Below are 26394 nucleotides of genomic sequence, written 5' to 3'. Positions count from 1 at the left end.
TTTCGCTTGGGGACAAGCGAAGTCTAAGTTTGGGGGGAGTTGATACGTCCAATTTGCATCACTATTTTATATCATAATTTGCTGTTATTCATTGATATATTTCATATTGGGACACATTACTTATGTTATTTCATCTATTTTGCATGTTTCATCGTTATTGGAGGATCGAACACCGGAGCCGGGATTCCGCTGGAAAAAGCACCGTCGTAACGCAATATTTCGGAAGATCAACTCTGGAAGGAAATTATACCAAAAATCCTATTTTTCAAGATGACGAAGGAAGCCGAAGGAGGAGCCTGGAGCAGCTGGGGTGGGCCCAAACACTTGGGGGGGGCGGCCCAGGCCGTGGCCGCGCCGGCCTGTGGTGTGGAGGGCCCACGACCCCTTTCGCCTCCTTTTCTTCGCCAAACCCTTCGTCCCGAAGACCTAAGCCACAGAGGGTACCTCGCGAAGAGTTACAGCCGCCTCTGCGGGGCGGAGAACACCAGAGAGAACAGAGCTCTCCGGCGGGCAGGAATCCGCCGGGGAAATTCCCTCCGGGAGGGGGAAATCGACGCCATCGTCACCGTCATCGAGCTGGACATCATCGCCATCACCATCATCATCATCTCCACCATCATCACCGTCGTCATCACCGCTGGACACCATCACCGCCATAGCAATTTGGGTTTGATCTTGATTGTTTGATAGGGGAAACTCTCCCGGTATCGATTTCTACTTGTTGTTGATGCTATTGAGTGAAACCATTGAACCAAGTTTATGTTCAGATTGTTATTCATCATCATATCACCTCTGATCATGTTCCGTATGATGTCTCGTGAGTAGTTCGTTTAGTTCTTGAGGACATGGGTGAAGTCTAAATGTTAGTAGTGAACTATGGATGAGTAATATTCAATGGTGTGATATTTAAGTTGTGGTGTTATTCTTCTAGTGGTGTCATGTGAACGTCGACTACATGACACTTCACCATTTATGGGCCTAGGGGAATGCATCTTGTATTCGTTTGCCAATTGCGGGGTTGCCGGAGTGACAGAAACCTAAACCCCCGTTGGTATATCGATGCAGGAGGGATCGCAGGATCTCAGAGTTTAAGGCTGTGGTTAGATTTATTTCTTAATTACTTTCTTGTAGTTGCGGATGCTTGCAAGGGGTATAATCACAAGTATGTATTAGTCCTAGGAAGGGCGGTACATTAGCATAGGTTCACCCACACAACACTTATCACAACAATGAAGATTATTTAGCCGTATGTAGCGAAAGCACTAGACTAAAATCCCGTGTGTCCTCGAGAACGTTTGGTCATTATAAGTAAACAAACCGGCTTGTCCTTTGTGCTAAAAAGGATTGGGCCACTCGCTGCAATTATTACTCTCGCACTTTACATACTCGTACTTTATTCAACTGTTACATCAAACCCCCCTGAATACTTGTCTGTGAGCATTTACAGTGAATCCTTCATCGAAACTGCTTATCAACACCTTCTGCTCCTCGTTGGGATCGACATTCTTACTTATCGAAGATACTACGATACACCCCCTATACTTGTGGGTCATCACTCCCCCACTAGGGTTGGCCGGCCATGGAGGTGGAGTCCCACCGGGACTCCACCTTCCTTGGTGGTTTCTTCCGGACTTTTCTAGAACCTTCTAGAACCTTCCATAGAACCTTCCGCATCATTTTAATTCACATAAAATTACATCCTATATATGAATCTTATTCTCCGGACCATTCCGGAACTCCTCGTGATGTCCGGGATCTCATCCGGGACTCCGAACAAATATTCGAACTCCATTCCATATTCAAGTTCTACCATTTCAACATCCAACTTTAAGTGTGTCACCCTACGGTTCGTGAACTATGCGGACATGGTTGAGTACTCACTCCGACCAATAACCAATAGCGGGATCTGGAGATCCATAATGGCTCCCACATATTCAACGATGACTTTAGTGATCGAATGAACCATTCACATACAATACCAATTCCCTTTGTCACGCGATATTTTACTTGTCCGAGGTTTGATCTTCGGTATCACTCTATACCTTGTTCAACCTCGTCTCCTGACAAGTACTCTTTACTAAATGCCGTGGTATGTGGTCTCTTATGAAATCATTCATATGCTTGCAAGACATTAGACGACATTCCACCGAGAGGGCCCAGAGTATATCTATCCGTCATCGGGATGGACAAATCCCACTGTTGATCCATATGCCTCAACTCATACTTTCCGGATACTTAATCCCACCTTTATAACCACCCATTTACGCAGTGGCGTTTGGTGTAATCAAAGTACCTTTCCGGTATAAGTGATTTACATGATCTCATGGTCATAAGGACTAGGTAACTATGTATCGAAAGCTTATAGCAAATAACTTAATGACGAGATCTTATGCTACGCTTAATTGGGTGTGCCATTACATCATTTATACAATGATATAACCTTGTTATTAATAACATCCAATGTTCATGATTATGAAACTAATCATCCATTAATCAACAAGCTAGTTAAGAGGCATATTAGGGACTTCTTTGTTGTCTACATATCACACATGTACTAATGTTTCGGTTAATACAATTATAGCATGATATATAAACATTTATCATAAACATAAAGATATAAATAATAACCACTTTATTATTGCCACTAGGGCATATCTCCTTCAGTTTCCCACCTTTGGGAAGTTTTGGTGTTGGGGTCTTATTCGAAGACTTGGACCACAACTCTTGGGGCTTCCACCTATATAATGAGGGGCATAGGGGAGGGGGCCGGCCACCACAGAGCCATAGCTTGGCCGCACCCCTTGAGGCCGGCCACCCTCTCTCCCAAACCCTAGCCGCCCCCTCTCTCCTCCACCTCTCCCGCACGCTTAGCGAAGCTCCGCTGGAGTTCTCCATCGCCACCGCCACCACGCCGTCGTGCTGCCGGATTCAAGGAGGAGCTACTACTTCCGCTGCCCGCTGGAACGGGGAGAAGGACGTCGTCTTCATCAACACCGAACGTGTGACCGAGTACGGAGGTGCTGCCCGATTGTGGCACCGTGATCAAGATCTTCTACGCGTTTTTGCAAGCGGCAAGTGATCGTCTACCGCAGCAATAAGAGCCTACTCTTATAGGCTTTGGAAATCTTCAAGGGTTAGTCTCGTTCATCCCTCGTTGCTCCCATCTTCTAGATTGCATCTTGGCTTGGATTGCGTTCTCGCGGTAGGAATTTTTTTGTTTTCTATGCAACGAATCCCTACAGTGGTATCAGAGCCAGGTCTATGCATAGATGGTTGCACGAGTAGAACACAATGGTTTTGTGGGCGTTGATGCTCTTGTTGTCTTTAGTTTGAGTACTTTGCATCTTTGTGGCATAGTGGGATGAAGCGGCTCGGACTAACTTTACATGACCGCGTTCATGAGACTTGTTCCTCGTTCGACATGCAACTTGTATTGCATAAGAGGCTTTGCGGGTGTCTGTCTCTCCTACTATAGTGAAGATTCAATTTACTCTTCTATTGACAACACTAGTATCACCGTTGTGGTTCATGTTCGTAGGTAGATTAGATCTTACTCGAAAACCCTAAACCACGTAAAATATGCAAACCAAATTAGAGACGTCTAACTTGTTTTTGCAGGGTTTGGTGATGTGATATGGCCATAATGTGATGATGAATATGTATGAGATGATCATTATTGTATTGTGGCAACCGGCGGAGCCTTATGGCTGTCTTTAAATTTCATGTTGAATAGTATTTCAAAGTAGTTGTAATAGTTGCTACATGAGGTGAACAACCATGAAGACGGCGCCATAAACCTTGACGCTACGCCGACGATGATGGAGATCATGCCCGTTGATGATGGAGATCATGTCCGTGCTTTGGAGATGAAGATCAAAGGCGCAAAGACAAAAGGGCCATATCATATCACATATGAATTGCATGTGATGTTAATCCTTTATGCATCTTATTTTGCTTAGAACGCGACGGTAGCATTATAAGATGATCCCTCACATTAATATCAAGATAATAAAGTGTTCTCCCCTCGTATGCACCGTTGTATAGTTCGTCGTTTCGAAGCATCTCGTGATGATCGGATGTGATAGACTCAACGTTCACATACAACGGGTGTAAGCAATGTTGCACACGCGGAATACTTGGGTTTGCTTGACGAGCCTAGCATGTACAGACATGGCCTCGGGACAACGGAAACTGAAAGGTTGAACACGAGTCATATGGATGATATGATCAACATGTTGATGTTCACCATTGAAGCTACATCATCTCACGTGATGAACGGTTTTGGTGTAGTGGATTTGGATCGTGTACCACTTAAACAACTATGAGGGATGTTGTATTAAGTGGGAGTTCATTAGTAATTAGATTAAAACATGAACTAATTATCATAAACATAGTCTGAGTAGTATTTTGAATTAATTTTGTAGTATTGGCATCCGTTTTTTACCATGCGCTAGTCTTGTAATTGAGATAGAAATACTGTTAAAATTTGACAAGAAACTTTACGGATTGGTACTGTATTGTTAAAGAATCAAGAATTGATTAAGTCCTATTGCAAACTTTTAGTAAACCTCACATTGTTGATTCAAAGAGCTATGGTTTCAATTAGTACCTAAAGTTATCTTGTCTCCGTGAAACTTGAAGTTCAAATCTGTTTGAAAAGTAAGGAGCTGAAAATTTAGTTTTCAGAAATAATCAAGGTATGAGATATATGTGATATCTAAGACCTTATTGCAAGATGATAGAATATAAATTTGGTGAGACTACATAAACTCATAAGTTTTATGGGAATGTACGAAGGTTGAAGACGCAAGGCGTCCAATCCTCCAACTATTGGGGCACTAACAATATTCGCATATCCATGAAGTTATCATCCTTAGTATGCACCGTTGCTAAGACTCGTCGTATCGAAGCATCACGTGATGATCGGGTGTTATAGATTCTACGTGTGCATACAACGGGTGCAAGCCAGATTTGCACATGCGAATACCAAGGTTAAAACTTTATGAGCCTAGCATGTACAGACATGGTCTCAGAAAGTCATCATGATACAATGGATAAAATTATGAGTGAAATTGTTCATCATATTACAAGGTTACTAATAGTGAAATCCGGAACACTTGTCATATGATGATCAACTTCAAAGTAAGAACCTCAAGGTTATTGGTATTTGACCAACAAACCGAGAAGTTATTAAAGTTGATGTGTTTTTCTGAATAATGAGGAAAGCTAAAAGAGAAACTACAAAAGATTATTGGCAGAAAGAAAAGAAAGACTAGAATGTCTAGCTCAGGTGTATATAAATGATATACATGTTATGGTTGTATTCCTAGTTAGGTCACACAATGAAATTCTTGGGTATTAGTACTATATTGGTTGGTATGAAGTGTCATACAAAACAACGCAATACAAGAATACAATTGCCTAAGTGACTGACAAGGAATATGATAGGAATGCACGACTAGAACAAAATAAAGTGTTATTATGTTCGTCGTTAGCATTCTATCTAGCCCTTAGAATTTATAATAAAGAACTTAATAATTGTTATTTTGCTCTGGTCAAATGAAAACAACGAGTTGTTCAAATTATGACATTACTCCATATACGATGGATAAGTTATTATAAATCTTAATGGTGAAACACACATACATAACACTGACGCTAAAATGCCATAAGGCAAATGATTTGAATTCCACTTATTTGTGGAACCGCCAATTAGATCATGTTAGAAAGGAACGCATGAAGGAACTCCATGCAAACGGATTTTTGGGAGTCATTTGATTTTTGAATCATTTGGCACTTGCAAATCTTTTCTAAAGAGAATGATTAAAATACCGTCCATAGGCCAAGAGTTGAACGGGCAACAAACTTAGTGGAAAAATACATGATGATGTATGTGGTTCACTGGGCATAATTGTGTGTGGGAAATTCTTCTACTTCACGAAAACTTTCAACAATGAATTGAGTATATATGTGGATATATTCAATAAAGAAGAAGTTTGAAACATTTGAATGGATTCAAATAAATTTCAGCATGAAGTGGAAATCATCGTAATAGAAAAGTCAAATATCTATGATTGGATCATGGTGAAAATATTTGAATTACGAGTTTTAGCGAACATCTAAGAGAGTCATGAAATTGTTCTACAATTCATATTTCTTGGAGTATCATAATGATGATATAGTATCCGAGAGATGTATCCAAACCTTGTTGGATTAATGATGAGATAAAATATTATGACGCCATTATATTTTTGTGGATTATGCTTTAGTGACTACCGCTTTTACACTGAATAGAGCATCATCATGATCCGTTGAAATGACACCATACAAGTTATGGTATGGGTATAAACCCTAATAGTCTTTTCTTTAAATTTTGGTCTAAGAGTTTACAACCAAAATCGGATGAATGTCTTTGTTGGTTATCCCGGAGATTTAATTGGGAATTCTTCCCACGAGACAAAGACAAAAGTGTTTGTCAATGTTTCTTATTTCCGAGAAATTGTTTCTAGTGAAGTATTTGAGTGGGAGGACAATATAATTTGATAAGGTTTATGAACCTGAGCATAATGATCAGAGTAGCGCAGCATCGGAATTGGTTTCGGAAGCAGCCACGACGATCATGGCTCCCATGACTATAAAGTGTTTTAGCCATGGAGATCGAATTACATATTGAACCTTGTAGGTATGGTTTACTTTGTGATCAAATAAATGATTTGTGGACAAAGGATTGATTTTTAACAATGATAAACCAACTACAAACAAAGAAGTTATGATGGGCCCTGACTCCGTTAAAATGGCTATACGCCATGAAATCCAAGATAGATGAATACTTTTTGAAAGTAAATGGATCTATAAAAATTGATGGACTTGGATGGAATATCCTTGAAGAAGATTGACTTATCGAAAAGTTGTTTACGACAAAGTTCAAAGAGTTGACTACGATAAGATTAGATCTTCCGTAGCAATGCTTATAGTCTATGTGGATTATTCTAGTAATCGCTACATATTTCTTTTATGAGATATGCTAGTAGGATGGCAAAATACATTACTTATCAGAAGTATGTATTAAAAGTGTATACAAGATACAACCAAGAGTTTTGCTGGTCCGTGGAATACTAGATAGGTATACAAACTTCAATTGAATGAAGTGAGTATCGCGGAGTTGAATCTTCACCAGATGAAATAGTCAAAGAGTTTTTGATTTCATCAGAGACGATGAAGAGGCTTGCATTTGCAAGAAATTAAGTGGGAGCGCTGAGACATATTTATAATACTTATGTAGATGACATATAGTTGGTTATAAATGATGTAATTATATACTTTATTAAAAGGTTTCATTGAAAATTAACTTCAATGAAAGGATTTGGACTGAAACATATCTAGTGTCAAGATCTATGAAGATAGATTGAAACACAAAATAAGTTTAAATCAAAGTACATAGAATGGATATTGAAATAGTTCAATATAGAAATATTAAGAAAATGTTCTTGTCATGTGAAGTTTTAACAAGACTTGAGTGTATCTGATATTCAATGAGTAAAAACACATGAGTGATTATGGATCACGAATAATATGTACACAATCAGATGTCATGTGCTCTAAAATGTTATGAGCATATACCAGAATGATTCATGAGATGATCATTGGACGACAGTAAGAGTATCCTTGAGTACTCTAGAAGAACCAAGGATATATATATAGTTTTGTATGGAGAAATGACAAACAAATCGCTGTAAAGTGATTACACCGATATTTGTTTTGTCACATATAAAAAAATATAATTTCAATCTCAAATTAGACTAAGTGTTGTTTTAAAGGTAGCACAATGAGCTAGAAGTTGTCTATGTTAGATTTAGAAGAGTTCTAAATATTGTGACGGATTCTACAAACAAAGGCAGAGTATGTCATTGTTTTGACAAATGACTGAGGATGTTGAGTCAAGAAGTTCTTTGAGAACTTGGTGTAGTTCCGATAGTGTCAGAATTTTGAAGCTATATTGTATGTGACAATATTAGTGACTTATTTCAGACCGCGGAATTAAGGTTCCACCAGAAGATCAAACATATTTAATGCCAACTCATTTGAAAATGAGTGATGCGTTGAGACGCAAATGAATTATAAAATACATACGTTTCTAAGCGTGTCAGATCCGTTAACTAAAGCTCTCCCTACGGCAAAGCATGACCAACACCAGAATACCATGGGTGTTAGGTACCTTACAATGTAATCTAGATTATTGACTCTAGTGCAAGTGGGATACTGAAGGAGATATGCCCAAGAGGCAATAATAAAAGTGGTTATTATATATCTTTATGTTTATGATAAATGTTTATATATCATGCTATAATTGTATTAACCGAAACATTGATACATGTGTGATATGTAAACAACAAAGAGTCCCTAGTATGCCTCTTAACTAGCTTGTTGATTAATGGATGATTAGTTTCATAATCATGAACATTGAATGTTATTAATAACAAGGTTATATCATTGTATGAATGATGTAATGGACACACCCAATTAAGCATAGCATAAGATCACGTCATTAAGTTATTTGCTATAAGCTTTCGATACATAGTTACCTAGTCCTTATGACCATGAGATCATGTAAATCACTTATACCGGAAAGGTACTTTGATTACATCAAACGCCACTGCGTAAATGGGTGGTTATAAAGGTGGGATTAAGTATCCAAAAAGTATGAGTTGAGGCATATGGATCAACAGTGGGATTTGTCCACCCCGATGACGGATAGATATACTCTGGGCCCTCTCGGTGGAATGTCGTCTAATGTCTTGCAAGCATATGAATAAGTTCATAAACAGACCACATACCACGGTACGAGTAAAGAGTACTTGTCAGGAGACGAGGTTGAACAAGGTATAGAGTGATACCGATGATCAAACCTCGGACAAGTAAAATATCGCGTGACAAAGGGAATTGGTATCGTATGTGAATGGTTCATTTGATCACTGAAGTCATCGTTGAAAATGTGGGAGCCATTATGGATCTCCAGATCCCGCTATTGGTTATTGGTCGGAGAGAGTACTCAACCATGTCCGCATAGTTCGCGAACCGTAGGGTGACACACTTAAGGTTTGATGTTGAAATGGTAGAACTTGAATATGGAATGGAGTTCTAAGTTTTGTTCGAAGTCTCGGATGGGATCCAGGACATCACGAGGAGTTCCGGAATGGTCCGGAGAATAAGATTCATATATAGGAAGTCATATTCCAAGTTTGGAAATGATCCGGTGCATTTATGGCAGGTTCTAGAAGGTTCTAGAAAAGTCCGGAAGAATAGCACTATGGAAGGTGGAGTCCCAGAGGGACTCCACTAGCATGGCCGGCCAGCCCTAAGGGGAAGGAATCCCAGGTGGATTCCACCCATGGTGGCCGGCCACCCCACCTAAGGAAAAGGTGGGAGTCCCACCTTGGGTAGGACTCCCTCCTTGAGTAGGTTTCCCACCTTTGGGAAGTTTTGGTGTTGGGGTCTTATTCGAAGACTTGGACCACAACTCTTGGGGTTTCCACCTATATAATGAGGGGCATAGGGGAGGGGGCCGGCCACCACAGAGCCATAGCTTGGCCGCACCCCTTGAGGCCGGCCACCCCCTCTCCCAAACCCTAGCCGCCCCCTCTCTCCTCCACCTCTCTCCCGCACGCTTAGCGAAGCTCCACTGGAGTTCTCCATCGCCACCGCCACCACGCCGTCGTGCTGCCGGATTCAAGGAGGAGCTACTACTTCCGCTGCCCGCTGGAATGGGGAGAAGGACGTCGTCTTCATCAACACCGAACGTGTGACCGAGTACGGAGGTGCTGCCCGATTGTGGCACCGTGATCAAGATCTTCTACGCGTTTTTGCAAGCGGCAAGTGATCGTCTACCGCAGCAATAAGAGCCTACTCTTATAGGCTTTGGAAATCTTCAAGGGTTAGTCTCGTTCATCCCTCGTTGCTCCCATCTTCTAGATTGCATCTTGGCTTGGATTGCGTTCTCGCGGTAGGAAATTTTTTGTTTTCTATGCAACGAATCCCTACATATAGCGTGTTACAAATATTAAAACCCAAACAAAATCAGTAGCTTAATAAACGATGATGGCAAAAACGAGTGCTCCTGAGTCATAATGGTATTGTGCCAAACTAAAATTTCAATATAAAAGCTATTTATTTACATGAAGATATGTCATGTTTGCTTCTACAACTGAGTTTGAAATTTTGTGACATGGTGAATACAAGCTAGATCTACATCATAAATAATGCATATTCTAGCATCTTTTTAGATGGTGTTTCTATACTCGAGAGTACCAACAGTACTCTAACGTTGCGGTACTAGTGATACGCACCAATATCCCACATAAAGAGACATCAAAGCTATCATAACCGTTGAACCATGCTGTCTTTTGTTACCTCTATTAACTCTAACATTTATAAATGCGAACAAGACTCTTGGGGATTCTTCGACTGAGATGGAGATGCTTATACCTCTCATTCAGAATCCTTTGCTTTTTCGGTGGTGGAATCAAACATATTTTGTTCAGTATAATTTTTTGTAGGATTGGAGTGGACATGACATTCCAAGCCTACGTTTCCTCTATTCCTACGGTTTTCCTTACCAAGCTTAATGTACTAGCCCACACAATCAAAAGTCCAAACTGATAAAAAAAATATTGGCAATTCACTTATACATTTCAACATCTTGATACGTCTCCGACGTATCGATAATTTCTTATGTTCCATGCCACATTATTGATGATATCTACATGTTTTATGCATACTTTACATCATATTTATGCATTTTCTGGAACTAACCTATTAACAAGATGCCGAAGTGCCAGTTGCTGTTTTCTGCTGTTTTTGGTTTCAGAAATCCTAGTAAGGAAATATTCTCGGAATTGGACGAAATCAACGCCGAGGGTCCTATTTTGCCACGAAGCTTCCAGAAGACCGAAGAGTCAACAAAGTGGGGCCACGAGGTGGCCAGGAGGGCAGGCGGCGCGGCCCCACCCTTGGCCGCGCCGCCCTGTCTCCTAGGCCCCTCGCGTCGCCCCCTGACCTACCCTTCCGCCTACTTAAAGCCTTCGTCGCGAAACCCCCAGTACCGAGAGCCACGATACGGAAAACCTTCCAGAGACACCGCCGCCGCCAATCCCATCTCGGGGGATTCAGGAGATCGCCTCCGGCACCCTGCCGGAGAGGGGAATCATCTCCCGGAGGATTCTACGCCGCCATGGTCGCCTCCGGAGTGATGTGTGAGTAGTCTACCCCTGGACTATGGGTCCATAGCAGTAGCTAGATGGTTGTCTTCTCCTCATTGTGCTTAATTGTCGGGTCTTGTAAGCTGCCGAACATGATCAAGATCATCTATCTGTAATTCTATATGTTGTGTTTGTTGGGATCCGATGAATAGAGAATACCATGTGATGTTGATTATCAAGTTATATCTATGTGTTGTTTATGATCTTGCATGCTCTCCGTTATTAGTAGAGGCTCTGGCCAAGTTTTTGCTATTAACTCCAAGAGGGAGTATTTATGCTCGATAGTGGGTTCATGTCTCCGTGAATCTGGGGAAGTGACAGAAATCTCTAAAATTATGGATGTGCTGTTGCCACTAGGGATAAAACATTGGTGCTATGTTCGAGGATGTAGTTACTGATTACATTACGCGCAATACTTAATGCAATTGTCTGTTGTTAGCAACTTAATACTGGAAGGGGTTCGGATGATAACCTGAAGGTGGACTTTTTAGGCATAGATGCATGCTGGATAGCGGTCTATGTACTTTGTCGTAATACCCAATTAAATCTCACAATACTCATCATAATATGTATGTGCATGGTCATGCCCTCTTTATTTGTCAATTGCCCAACTGTAATTTGTTCACCCAACATGCTGTTTATCTTATGGGAGAGACACCTCTAGTGAACTGTGGACCCCGGTCCAATTCTCCATACTGAAATATAATCTACTGCAATACTCGTTCTACTGTTTTCTGCAAACAATCATCATCCACACTATACATCTAATCCTTTGTTACAGCAAGCCAGTGAGATTGACAACCTCGCTGTTTCGTTGGGGCAAAGTACTTGGTTTGTGTTGTGCAGGTTCCACGTTGGCGCCGGAATCCCTGGTGTTGCGCCGCACTACATCTCGCCGCCATCAACCTTCAACGTGCTTCTTGACTCCTACTGGTTCGATAAACCTTGGTTTCTACTGAGGGAAACTTGCCGCTGTGCGCATCACACCTTCCTCTTGGGGTTCCCAACGGACGCGTGTCGAACGAAAAGACAATACGTCAACCACGCGCATCAAGCAAATTTCTGGCGCCATTGCCGGGGAGATCAAGACACGCTGCAAGGGGAGTCTCCACATCCCAATCTCTTTTACTTTGTTTTTGTCTTGCTTAGTTTATTTACTACTTTGTTTGCTGCACTAAATCAAAATACAAAAAAATTAGTTGCTAGTTTTACTTTATTTACTGTCTTGCACTCTATATCAAAAACACAAAAAAATTAGTTACTTGCATTTACTTTATCTAGTTTGTTTTATTTACTACTGCTAAAATGGGTACTCCTGAAAATACTAAGTTGTGTGACTTCACAACCACAAATAATAATGATTTCTTATGCACACCTATTGCTCCACCTGCTACTACAGCAGAATTCTTTGAAATTAAACCTGCTTTACTGAATCTTGTTATGCGAGAGCAATTTTCTGGTGTTAGTTCTGATGATGCTGCTGCCCATCTCAATAATTTTGTTGAATTGTGTGAAATGCAAAAGTATAAAGATGTAGATGGTGACATTATAAAATTAAAATTGTTCCCTTTCTCATTAAGAGGAAGAGCTAAAGATTGGTTGCTATCTCTGCCTAAGAATAGTATTGATTCATGGACTAAATGCAAGGATGCTTTTATTGGTAGATATTATCCCCCTGCTAAAATTATATCTTTGAGGAGTAGCATAATGAATTTTAAACAATTGGATACTGAGCATGTTGCACAAGCATGGGAAAGAATGAAATCTTTGGTTAAAAATTGCCCAACCCATGGACTGACTACTTGGATGATCATCCAAACCTTTTATGCAGGACTGAATTTTTCTTCGCGGAACCTATTGGATTCAGCTGCTGGAGGTACCTTTATGTCCATCACTCTTGGTGAAGCAACAAAGCTTCTTGATAATATGATGATCAACTACTCTGAATGGCACACGGAAAGAGCTCCACAAGGTAAGAAGGTAAATTCTGTCGAAGAAACCTCTTCCTTGAGTGATAAGATTGATGCTATTATGTCTATGCTTGTGAATGATAGGACTAATGTTGATCCTAATAATGTTCCGTTAGCGTCATTGGGTGCTCAAAAAGAATATGTTGATGTGAATTTCATTAAAAACAACAATTATAATAATTCTAGGCCATATCCTGCTAATGGTAACTCTTATGGTAGATACGCTTCACCTAATGAGGAAAAGATGTTAGAAATTGAAAGATCCACCAAGAACTTCATGCAATCACAATATGAGCAAAATAAATTGTTTACTAAAACTATGAACGAGCAATCTACCTTGTTGAAGAATATAGGAAATCAACTTGAAAATTTGAATATGGAGATTTCGGGGTTGCAAACTAAACTTGCTAATGCTGAAAACCGAATCTCATACATGTCTGCGTCACAATCTTCTTTAATTAATAAAATGGCTGCTAAACCTGAGGATATAGATAATAAAATTACTACTACAGCAAATGCCATCCAAGTTAGAATTAATGAGAATATAAGATTGATGGCCGAATTGCGTGCTAGGTGGGAAAGAGAAGAAAATGAAAAAGAAGATAATATAGCTAAAGTTTGGACTATTACCACCACTAGTAATGCTAATGCTACACATGTTTCTGCACCTCCTACTATTAATGGTAAAATAATTGGTGTTAGCAATGTTTCCACTTCTAATGCAAAGCGCGATAAACTGCCTGAAACTGCTAAAACTGCTGAAACTGCCTGTGATAAAACTGCTGAATTTTTTTCCAACATTGGGGATGATGATCCCATTGCTTTAGATTATAATGATTTGAATTTTGATGATTGCCACATCTCTGAAGTTATAAAGTTCTTACAAAAACTTGCTAAGAGTCCTAATGCTAGTGCTATAAATTTGGCTTTCACGAAACATATTACAAATGCTCTCATAAAAGCTAGAGAAGAGAAACTAGAACGCGAAGCTTCTATTCCTAGGAAGCTAGAGGATGGTTGGGAGCCCATCATTAAGATGAAGGTCAATGACTTTGATTGTAATGCTTTATGTGATCTTGGTGCAAGTATTTCCGTTATGCCTAAGAAAATTTATAATATGCTTAACTTGCCACCATTGAAAAATTGTTATTTGGATGTTAATCTTGCTGATCATTCTACAAAGAAACCTTTGGGGAAAGTTGATAATGTTCGCATTACCGTTAACAATAACCTTGTCCCCATTGATTTTGTTGTCTTGGATATTGAATGCAATGCATCTTGTCCCATTATATTGGGAAGACATTTTCTTCGAACTGTTGGTGCTATCATTGATATGAAGGAAGGTAATATTAAATATCAATTTCCTCTCAAGAAATGTATGGAACACTTCCCTAGAAAGAGAATGAAGTTACGTTTTGATTCTATTATTAGAACAAATTATGATGTTGACACTTCGTCTCTTGATAATACTTGATATACACTTTCTGCGCCTAGCTGAAAGGCGTTAAAGAAAAGCGCTTATGGGAGACAACCCATATTTTACTACAGTACTTTGTTTTTATTTTGTGTCTTGGAAGTTGTTTACTACTGTAGCAACCTCTCCTTATCTTAGTTTAGTGTTTTGTTGTGCCAAGTAAAGTCGTTGATAGCAAGGTTCATACTAGATTTGGATTACTGCGCAGAAACAGATTTCTTTGCTGTCACGAATCTGGGAAAAATTCTCTGTAGGTAACTCAGAAAATTATGCCAATTTACGTGAGTGATCCTCAGATATGTACGCAACTTTCATTCAATTTGAGCATTTTCATTTGAGCAAGTCTGGTGCCTCAATAAAATTCATCAATATGAACTGTTCTGTTTTTGACAGATTCTGCCTTTTATTTCGCATTGCCTGTTTTGTCATGTTCGATGGATATTTCGATTCCATTGACTTTAAGTAGCTTTGTGCAATGTCCAGAAGTGTTAAGAATGATTATGTCACCTCTGAACATGTATATTTTGATTGTGCACTAACTCTCTAATGAGTTGTTTTGAGTTTGGTGTGGAGGAAGTTTTCAAGGATCAAGAGAGGGAGATGATACAACATGATCAAGGAGAGTGAAAGCTCTAAGCTTGGGGATGCCCCGGTGGTTCACCCCTGCATATATCAAGAAGACTCAAGCGTCTAAGCTTGGGGATGCCCAAGGCATCCCCTTCTTCATCGACAACATTGTCAGGTTCCTCCCCTGAAACTATATTTTTATTCCATCACATCTTATGTGCTTTGCTTGGAGCGTCGGTTTGTTTTTGTTTTTGTTTTGTTTGAATAAAATGGATCCTAGCATTCTTTGTGTGGGAGAGAGACACGCTCCGCTGTAGCATATGGACAAGTATGTCCTTAGGATCTACTCATAATATTCATGGCGAAGTTTCTTCTTCGTTAAATTGTTATATGGTTTTAATTGGAAAATGATACATGTAGTAATTGCTAAAATGTCTTGGATAATGTGATACTTGGCAATTGTTGTGCTCATGTTTAAGCTCATGCATGATATACTTTGCACCTATTAATGAAGAAATACATAGAGCATGCTAAAATTTGGTTTGCATATTTGGTCTCTCTAAGGTCTAGATAATTTCTAGTATTGAGTTTGAACAACAAGGAAGACTGTGTAGAGTCTTATAATGTTTGCAATATGTCTTTTATGTGAGTTTTGCTGCACCGCTTCATCCTTGTGTTTGTTTCAAATAAACCTTGCTAGCCTAAACCTTGTATCGAGAGGGAATACTTCTCATGCATCCAAAATCCTTGAGCCAACTACTATGCCATTTGTGTCCACCATACCTACCTACTACATGGTATTTCTCCGCCATTCCAAAGTAAATTGCTTGAGTGCCACCTTTAAATTTCTATCCTTCACCTTTACAATATAGCTCATGGGACAAATAGCCTAAAAACTATTGTGGTATTGAATATGTACTTATGCACTTTATCTCTTATTAAGTTGCTTGTTGTGCGATAACCATGTTCCTGGGGACGCCATCAACTACTCTTTGTTGAATATCATGTGAGTTGCTATGCATGTCCGTCTTGTCTGAAGTAAGGGAGATTTACCACTAGAATGGTTAGAGCATGCATAATGTTAGAGAAGAACATTGGGCCGCTAACTAAAGCCATGATCCATGGTGGAAGTTTCAGTTTTGGACAAATATCCTCAATCTCATATGAGAAAAATTAATTGTTGTTGAATGCTTAAGCATTAAAGAGGAGTCCATTATCTGTTGTCTATGTTGTCCCGGTATGGATGTCTAAGTTGAGAATAATCAATAGCGAGAAATCCGATGCGAGCTTTCTCCTTAGACCTTTGTACAGGCGGCATAGTGGTACCCCTTTGTGACACTTGGTTAAAACATATGCATTGCGATGATAATCCAGGTAATCCGAGCTAATTAGGACAAGGTGCGGGCACTATTAGTATACTATGCACGAGGCTTGCAACTTGTAGGATATAATTTACATAACACATATGCTTTATTACTACCGTTGACAAAATTGTTTCTTGTTTTCAAAATCAAAGCTCTAGCACAAATATAGCAATCGATGCTTTCCTCTTTGAAGGACCATTCTTTTACTTTTATTGTTGAGTCAGTTCACCTATCTCTCTCCACCTCAAGAAGCAAACACTTGTGTGAACTGTGCATTGATTCCTACATACTTGCATATTGCACTTGTTATATTACTTTACATTGACAATATCCATGAGATATATATGTTATAAGTTGAAAGCAACCGCTGAAACTTCATCTTCCTTTGTGTTGCTTCAATACCTCTACTTTGAATTATTGCTTTATGAGTTAACTCTTATGCAAGACTTATTGATGCTTGTCTTGAAGTACTATTCATGAAAAGTCTTTGCTATATGATTCATTTGTTTACTCATGTCATATACATTGTTTTGATCGCTGCATTCACTACATATGCTTTACAATAGTATGATCAAGGTTATGATGGCATGTCACTCCAGAAATTATCTTTGTTTATCGTTTACCTGCTCGGGACGAGCAGGAACTAAGCTTGGGGATGCTGATACGTCTCCGACGTATCGATAATTTCTTATGTTCCATGCCACATTATTGATGATATCTACATGTTTTATGCATACTTTACATCATATTTATGCATTTTCTGGAACTAACCTATTAACAAGATGCCGAAGTGCCGATTCTTTGTTTTCTGCTGTTTTTGGTTTCAGAAATCCTAGTAAAGAAATATTCTTGGAATTGGACGAAATCAACGCCCAGGGTCCTATTTTGCCACGAAGCTTCCAGAAGACCGAAGAGTCAACGAAGTGGGGCCACGAGGTGGCCAGGAGGGCAGGCGGCGCGGCCCCACCCTTGGTCGCGCCGCCCTGTCTCCTGGGGCCCTCGCGTCGCCCCCTGACCTACCCTTCCGCCTACTTAAAGCCTTCGTCGCGAAACCCCCAGTACCGAGAGCCACGATACGGAAAACCTTCCAGAGACGCCGCCGCCGCCAATCCCATCTCGGGGGATTCAGGAGATCGCCTCCGGCACCCTGCCGGAGAGGGGAATCGTCTCCCGGAGGACTCTACGCCGCCATGGTCGCCTCCGGAGTGATGTGTGAGTAGTCTACCCCTGGACTATGGGTCCATAGCAGTAGCTAGATGGTTGTCTTCTCCTCATTGTGCTTAATTGTCGGGTCTTGTGAGCTGCCGAACATGATCAAGATCATCTATCTGTAATTCTATATGTTGTGTTTGTTGGGATCCGATGAATAGAGAATACCATGTTATGTTGATTATCAAGTTATATCTATGTGTTGTTTATGATCTTGCATGCTCTCCGTTATTAGTAGAGGCTCTGGCCAAGTTTTTGCTATTAACTCCAAGAGGGAGTATTTATGCTCGATAGTGGGTTCATGTCTCCGTGAATCTGGGGAAGTGACAGAAATCTCTAAGATTATGGATGTGCTGTTGCCACTAGGGATAAACATTGGTGCTATGTTCGAGGATGTAGTTACTGATTACATTACGCGCAATACTTAATGCAATTGTCTGTTGTTAGCAACTTAATACTGGAAGGGGTTCGGATGATAACCTGAAGGTGGACTTTTTAGGCATAGATGCATGCTGGATAGCGGTCTATGTACTTTGTCGTAATGCCCAATTAAATCTCACAATACTCATCATAATATGTATGTGCATGGTCATGCCCTCTTTATTTGTCAATTGCCCAACTGTAATTTGTTCACCCAACATGCTGTTTATCTTATGGGAGAGACACCTCTAGTGAACTGTGGACCCCGGTCCAATTCTCCATACTGAAATATAATCTACTGCAATACTCGTTCTACTGTTTTCTGCAAACAATCATCATCCACACTATACATCTAATCCTTTGTTACAGCAAGCCAGTGAGATTGACAACCTCGCTGTTTCGTTGGGGCAAAGTACTTGGTTTGTGTTGTGCAGGTTCCACGTTGGCGCCGGAATCCCTGGTGTTGCGCCGCACTACATCTCGCCGCCATCAACCTTCAACGTGCTTCTTGACTCCTACTGGTTCGATAAACCTTGGTTTCTACTGAGGGGAACTTGCCGCTGTGCGCATCACACCTTCCTCTTGGGGTTCCCAACGGACGCGTGTCGAACGAAAAGACAATACGTCAACCACGCGCATCACATCTATATATTACAAATTAAGAAGATTAAAAAAAAAGATGCACCAGATGTACCAAAGTTAGAGGCAAGTTTATATAAACAACAACTTAAACACAAACATATTCCTCACATGAGTACCAGCAACACAAGCCAGATAATGGAATAACCAAGTTCGGATCAGCAATACTAATAGATCAACAAACTAATAAGGTACATGTCATTTATTGTGCATATGCAACCGATTATATCCTACACTAAAATACAATATGAAGTTTTTTTATATAGGAAACGGAACTGGGAAGTGGGAAGTAGGGTTTGTTTATGGACCCCAGAACAAGTGTGGCAGCTATTTGGGACGTCTTTACACACAACGCCCCTAAACAAACCATAACCCTGCCTCCCCAGTTCTAGCCCGTTAACACAACAAACCCATATAGCAAGATGGTGTTGACAAGCCAGCGGAACATCCTTAACTATTCTTTAGTTTTGGCCCAACTATTGAGAGCGCTAACAATGAATGATGCAATGCTAAATTCCCCTAATTTACAGTAACATTACGTGGCACCGGGCTTGCCAGCCAACAATCGCCGCATTTTCCCCCCAGCATGGCATCGAGCATGGAAAAATTCTATGCGCCGGCCTTGCTGGACGCCAAGATTGCCTATCTTCCGGCCAAAATATTTTTGCAGATGACTACAACTTATGCCATCCCTTTTTTATATTGGTAGGGAAGCACCACTTCCGCATCGCCCAGGGTCAGGCCGTGCAGACGTGGCCAAAACTGGTGAGTTCTAGTTAGCTTGTAGAAATCACATTAAGGTCTTGTTTGGTACTAGTGTTTTAGTGTGGATTAGTGGGGATAATACTCTAAAGTATTGGATGAATCTCTGCTGGCACTCAATACCCACAAAACCTCATCCACAATCCACTAGGTAAGGGTAGAGTATTGGGGATTGAAAAAAATACACTAAAATTTGGGGAAAAGTGGGGAAAAATGGGAATTAAACTCGCTCATACTCTAGCACCAAACATGTATTGGGGATAAGTGAGGATTTGAAGTTTGGAGCGGATTATCCCCGCTAATTCCCACTAAAACTCTAGTAACAAACAAGCCCTGAGGAGGTTATAACACCGGAATTAGCTAAAGTGTTAGGCTGCCCCTGCTGGCGACCATGGTTTCGACAAATTGATAGTGGTCTCTAACCTCTTTTCCTTCATTCAACGACTCCAATCGGTTGAAGTTGATCGAAGCCTTATTATCGTTCTGGTGCAAGACATCAAATCCTTGGTGCCTGTTTTCGCCTCCGTTTCGTAATATTATTTGTCAATGTAATATTGCGGCACACACTCTAACTAACTCCAGGGAGCATTGTATTTCAGTTTGTTTTGGAATCTCTTTCTTTTTTGCGAAACCTTGCTTTGGAATCTCTTTCCCGCGCGCATTGCATCACACAATTTGCAATGATGATTTACATTTACCTATGATTAAAGAATAAAGTGCCGTAATTCTAGTAAGAAAAGGCAACGATGTTTGACCGAACATGGAGAGCCGTCCGTGGAATCTTCATGATGATTGTGATCGATATATATTCTATAAAAGAAAACGCCAGTATATACTCAAAATATTAGAGCGATTATTATTATTATGGTAGCAGCCTTAAATTATACTCAAAATATTAGAGCGATAATTATTTTTATGGTAGCAGCCATAAATTATTTCCATATCGATCATTGTACAACTTTTATTGCCAAGTATCGGTCATTGCTTTTACCTTATGTCCATGTATCGGCAATTGGACAAATTTTACCATTCCAAAAAAAAATTAAAATGCAATCAAAGGTGATTACGAGAACCAACAGGAAATCCGAGGAAAGGATTGTCCACAAAAAAAACAAAACAAACATGAGGGGAAAATTTCCAAAATTATCACGACGAAAACCAGCGTCTATATAAGCTCGTGGGGCGTCAGTATTTCCGATCGAATCGTCAGACGTTCTCTCTGTCAAAGTATCATTGAGAGCCATCCTGTTGCAATCTGATCGAGCGATGTGCAGGTTTCTTCTTCTCGCCGTGTGGATGGTGCTTTTAGCCACCGGATATGGACGGGTATCTAGCTATATACTCATCATCGGCCAATGCATAAATTTCTTAACAAGGCTTGGAGTACTTCGTGATCCCTGGCGGTACCTCTGGCCTAGCTAAACTTTGAAAATAGTTCGATAATTTTCACGTCCATTGATTCAGGTGAAAGCCCTAAAGTCCATGAACGGAACGCTCATGGTGCCTCAAAGATTGCTGGGTCAATTTTCACCGCTCGATGCTGAATCCGGCTCCGTGATACACTACGTAAGTACGCACCCTCATGGTTTATATTACTATTGTGTCACTATATATAATTCGTAACATGTGCTACGTTCGTCGCATAGTTTGCACAGCACCAGACAGCCGCAGGAGCATCCCATCAGGGTTACTACGGGTTTATCGCTACAATGGACGTGTACGGCTTCAACCTAAGCCCTGAGCAGTACACGGTGGGCTCGGTTACCCTCTTCGACGAAGGAGACGGCGAGGCTACGAGCCTCAACGTAGTCCAGATCGGCTGGGAGGTGAGTGTAGCGTCACATGTATAGTCGCTATGATATGTCGCTCATGTTTGCTTCCTATATTATCCTAGGTTTCGCCAAGGACGTATGGCGATTCACGCACTCGTTTAGGCGGTCTTTGGACGGTGAGTAATCGACGGACCGACCACCTTTATAAGAACACTAAAGGCTTTACATATAGCCTTGTAGACTGCTTTCTAATTGACTAGATGACTTGATTACCAAATTATATGTTGCTACTAACTTGTTTAATTTTTCTGTTTAAATTATGAACTAGACTGATGGGTACCAACAAACTGGTTGCCCCAATGCCGGCTGTGGTTTTCAGCCAGAAGAGGGTGCACCCATAGCACTCGGAGGTGTAATTGGGGCCGTTTCCCAGCCCAACGGACCCAAACAGAGTATTACGATTAAAATTATCAAGGTACACAGATGTTTGATATTGTCATCTAGATAGTTTTAACATTACAACTTTTTACTTTTCCACGTCATATTAAAAAATCAGAAAACACATTGTTCATAAGTAACCCAATTAAGGAAATATTAATCATGGATTGCAATGATATAACATGCATGTGTCTACCTCATGCATCCATCCTGCCCAGTTAGGTATATAGCAGTATAAAACCACACGCGTCCTGGGATACTTCTGATCTGATATGTCGAGAAATCAACAATCTAATACACTCTCTGATTCATAATTTCGTCGGGCTTTAGTTTAATTTAGTACAAATTTGAACTAAAACTCCAACACTTATTATGGATCGGAGGGAGTAGAGAAGAACAAAATCTCATATGATTTCTAATTAATTTTTCATATTGGCTTCTATTTAATTATCCCTCTTAGTTGGTTGCAAATTTATATTATTTTGGGCTTTCATAATTTTTCCACTTGGTCTTCACTAAATAACATTCTATGCTCCCAATACATGCATGCATGTCATCGGAATTTTTTGAAGAAAGTTTTAAGTATACCACGAATGATTTAGCTGCTTAGGATTTTCTCATGTTTATGATGTTTGATCTGGTATATAATGACATATAGTTAAAATGTGCACAATTACATGATTTCCACTTCCCCAAGTTTGTGATGTAAGAAGACATGATATGCACATCGTACTTTTGCATGTGTAAATTGTAGTAACATAATGTTCTTTGCAATTACGCATACTTGTTTGTTTTAAAAAAATCTTAACGCATCCTTGGTACTAATTCTGTCCTATATTATAGGACGGCTCAATGGGAGACTGGCTGGTGTATTATGGACTCAACCAGGATAACCCTGCATTGATTGGACGTTTCCCCAAGTCATTGTTTACTGGAGGAATGGCAAATCGAGCGACGGGTATCCGGTTTGGTGGCTATGTGGAGACCCGCACAACGAATCTTGCTCCGATGGGCAGTGGCTACCTTCCCACGGATGACAGGGTGTCTGCTTCCATGAGCAATATCCAATTCATCGACCAGAACGGGCGTGCCTGGATTGTGATGCAGGACTCACCCATAATCATTAGTGACTCAAATATCTACGAAGTTAGCCCCATTTCCAATGGGCAGTTCTTCTTTGGGGGGCCTTTGCAGCCAGCTACATGATGTGTGAGGTCGAATAATTTTGTATTTATTTGTGCGAAATTTTGAACTATCAACATGATCTCAATGTAGAATAACAAATTGTCATTATATTTACGTTCCCTTTCACTAACAGTGCACTGCATGCATCTGCAGTGGACCGTTGGTGCATGCATCGAATATTTTGATATATTTTGAATGAGGTTTCTTTTTTTAATAAATTTGCTCCCACTGATTTTATTATATTATAGTACTCCGTAGTATAGTAGGGGAGCATGTTGAAAGAAATCCCCACGTAGAAATAGTGATCTCAGCCATAAACGCACATACTCTTTCGTGATACTCGTGCATGCATATTAGCTTTGTTGTTTTTGTGCTAAGTCAAACCTTATAAACATGTAATATCAAACATCCTATATAACTAAATAGTTCATCCCCACTAACCTATTTCTCTCAACATGCAGCTATGCCACCTCAGCGGGTCCAACAACCATGCATGCAAAGTGAGGCTGAACAGTCCACGCGGTGATGCCTTCACATCAGCAATCTCCCAACACGTACGAGCCATCCCAACCGCACCCTCATCCCATTCCCACGCATGCAGACGTACGTGCGGCTGCCACTTCAGATTAATTACAGTAGTTCATTGGAAGCCAAATGATCGCTATCCCGATTGATAGTCTCCACCTCTACGTCTTCTCACATCCGGTCCCTTCCCCTCCCCTCCCCCTATTTCTGGCCCCTCCAACTGATCTCATTCCTCCATGTTTCCGCTGCTTGCTATTGCCCCGACGTTGGTCTCGCCTTCTGTTGCCAGTTAGCATCGACGGGACTGCGCAACACCATCATCACTGTCTGGCGCCGTTGTCGATCGAAGCCACGTCCGCCGTGTGGGGAAGGCTGTTCTCACTGTCCTCCGTCTGTGCCACGATGAAAGGTTTCGTTCATCATCCGAATGAACTAATACACCAGCCAGCAATTTGGTCGCTATTGTTCGCCAGAAAGGAGGCAATTTTCTGCCAGAACGGAATCATGTGTTTTTGTCTACAAGGTTTTCTTGGTCTGTAGGCGCAGGCGTTCGGTTAACAATCTCTCTCTCTCTCTCTCTCTCTCTCTCATGTTTTGATCATGAATTTAAGTTAACGCTGAACAGTTTTTGCATGCAGTATCTTCTCCATTTAGATGTCTATGTTCTGCAAACTATTGATGTTTCACCGTCTCTGAAGTTTATGACGTAGGCAAATAGTTGTTGGTGCCTGGAAGGTTACTCCATCCATGGATTTTTTACGAAATCACAAGGTATCACTTTGGTTATACGTATTGTGTTTAACAATACTGAAGCCTCACTGTTATTTTTCATCTCTTGCAACCATCAGCATTTGTATTCTAACCTTTCCATAGCCTGCAATTGTTGTGCATGTGTGGATTACAAAGTTCTAAATGTCATCAATAGAATAGACTCTATTTAGGAATTGCTTGCACCTTGGTTTATCTGCAGGGAGGCGATGGAGTGCTCAGGCTGCCATCGACCAAGCGACGCGAACTGTTGCCACAAGAGCTGCCCCTAGATACAACCATCCCTCACTATTGTGCGCTCTGATTATCTACCAATTATCTCAAAGTCTATGTTGCTCACCATCCTTTGCTCCCATTCAGTGTAGTGGATCTGAAGTGAGACATTACCTTCAGTCTGGTAAATTGTCTGCTTCAGTTCAAGCTACCTTCATGTGCTTCGTGCAGCCCGAGGAATTCCCGTGTGAACAAACATGCCATGCGGATGCAGCTTCCTGAGAGAGATAAAGCGGAGAAACATGGAATCTAGCTTTGCTAATTTCAGTGTTTCTACTGCAGTCCTTTAATGAGAAGTATAACCACATGTCAACTTGCTAATGGTAATGATAGCCGAATAAAGAAACTTACTCTTCCATTGATACTTCCTCCGTGTACTAATTTACCATGTGCTGTTAAGGAGTGGAAATACATGCTTTCTACTGATTTTGATTTCATATTACTACACGCTAAATGCATATCTCTCTTCCACTGCTAACCCATACCAAATTGAAGGCCTCACCTATTTGGCCTGAGCATGCATTTCACACACTTAATCGTCTTTCTGTATGTGTATACAGAGTACTCCCTCAGTTCCTAGATATAAGGTGCATAGTTTTGGGCATAAAAATTAAAGAACATATGTTGAGGAAAAATTACATGAGATTTTTCCTGGACAATTGATGTGAGAAAATAGAGGAGTTTGTAAAAGATAATAAAACGTATCCAAATGCTTAAAAAAGTTGTCCGCAGAAGTTGTGCAATGCAATGGACCTTATATTCTAGATTTTGTCTCAAATTATACACCCTTATATCTAGGAATAGAGGGAGTATGATTTAGCAGGTCAATATACCCAAGAAATTGCTGAAGAAGTTTTGTGCTTTCAACATAGTTCATTGATTCATGTTGGCTAAATTTTCCCGCGGCAAAGCGCGGGGTATCATCTAGTTATAATAGAATCTGTTGCCATATATGTTGGGTCTACGTACGGCGCAACCATTCTGAGTGCTAGGTTGCATGTTGATCATGATCGCGTGGCTGTGCCTATCATCCTTGTGGCGTTGCGACCAGCCACGCAATTGCGGTTTAAATTCTTGCTAGACCCATCTATTCTTCAAGATTAGGGGTGTGCGGAGGCCTTATGTTTAGCTGAAAATCTGGGAGAACAAAAGGTTCTCGAGGGAATCTGATATGTGCGGAAGTGACCTCTGGTATCTGGAATGGTTCCTGTGGTACTCTAGGAAATTCAATTTGTAGTTTGACACAAAAATCCCCAATTTGAACTGTACCAACCTGTAGTGATGCATTATTAATACCAACTGGAATTCCTCCAGACCTCCCATAAGGTGGAAGACAAAATCAAGAGAAGTCTAGCCCATTTGCCAAATTTTTAAGAAAAGCAGGTATAGAAAAATTAGATCTCCCCGTCTCCAGTAAGGCAATAAAATCTAATTTCTCCTCCCTTAATTATTCTTTGACACGTGTTTTGCAATATCACCAAAACCATCTGAGTTCCAAAATAAGCCTTTTATTGTAGATTTATTTTTGAATCTAACGCTTCTACGACTACGAACCCCTGACAAGTCAAAATCTCTCTTCTTTCGAGATTTCTTAAGTTTAATTAAAGGCATAAGCAGGTCATCATGTTCTAATGACTCTTGCCCCTCCTCTATTATCAAATCTCCAGTAAGATTTGAGAATTTGGAGGTTAGCAAACTACTTTGTCCTTCTTCCTTGTCTACACTAGTCTCATCATTTCTCTTTAAGATCACTAGAGTTATATTGACATCTAC

At 40.5% G+C, this 26394-nt stretch overlaps 1 protein-coding gene across 1 annotated transcript in view; it reads left to right on the top strand.

Annotated features, from left to right (window-relative positions):
- LOC139833946 (uncharacterized) overlaps nucleotides 1–23076 on the top strand; it is a 70783-nt gene extending 47707 nt beyond the window's left edge. Inside the window, exons 8-11 of the mRNA XM_071824322.1 lie at nucleotides 19608–19663; nucleotides 21125–21226; nucleotides 21307–21486; nucleotides 22714–23076. Coding sequence (XP_071680423.1) covers nucleotides 19608–19663; nucleotides 21125–21226; nucleotides 21307–21486; nucleotides 22714–23076 — 701 coding nt within the window. The remainder of the gene's footprint in view (nucleotides 1–19607; nucleotides 19664–21124; nucleotides 21227–21306; nucleotides 21487–22713) is intronic.
- Nucleotides 23077–26394: the final 3318 nt, after the last annotated feature.

Source organism: Lolium perenne, chromosome 7 (assembly GCF_019359855.2).
Source record: "Lolium perenne isolate Kyuss_39 chromosome 7, Kyuss_2.0, whole genome shotgun sequence".
Taxonomy (NCBI): domain Eukaryota; kingdom Viridiplantae; phylum Streptophyta; class Magnoliopsida; order Poales; family Poaceae; genus Lolium; species Lolium perenne.
The sequence above is the reverse complement of the archived record's forward strand: the minus strand, read 5'-3'. Positions and strand labels throughout refer to the sequence as shown.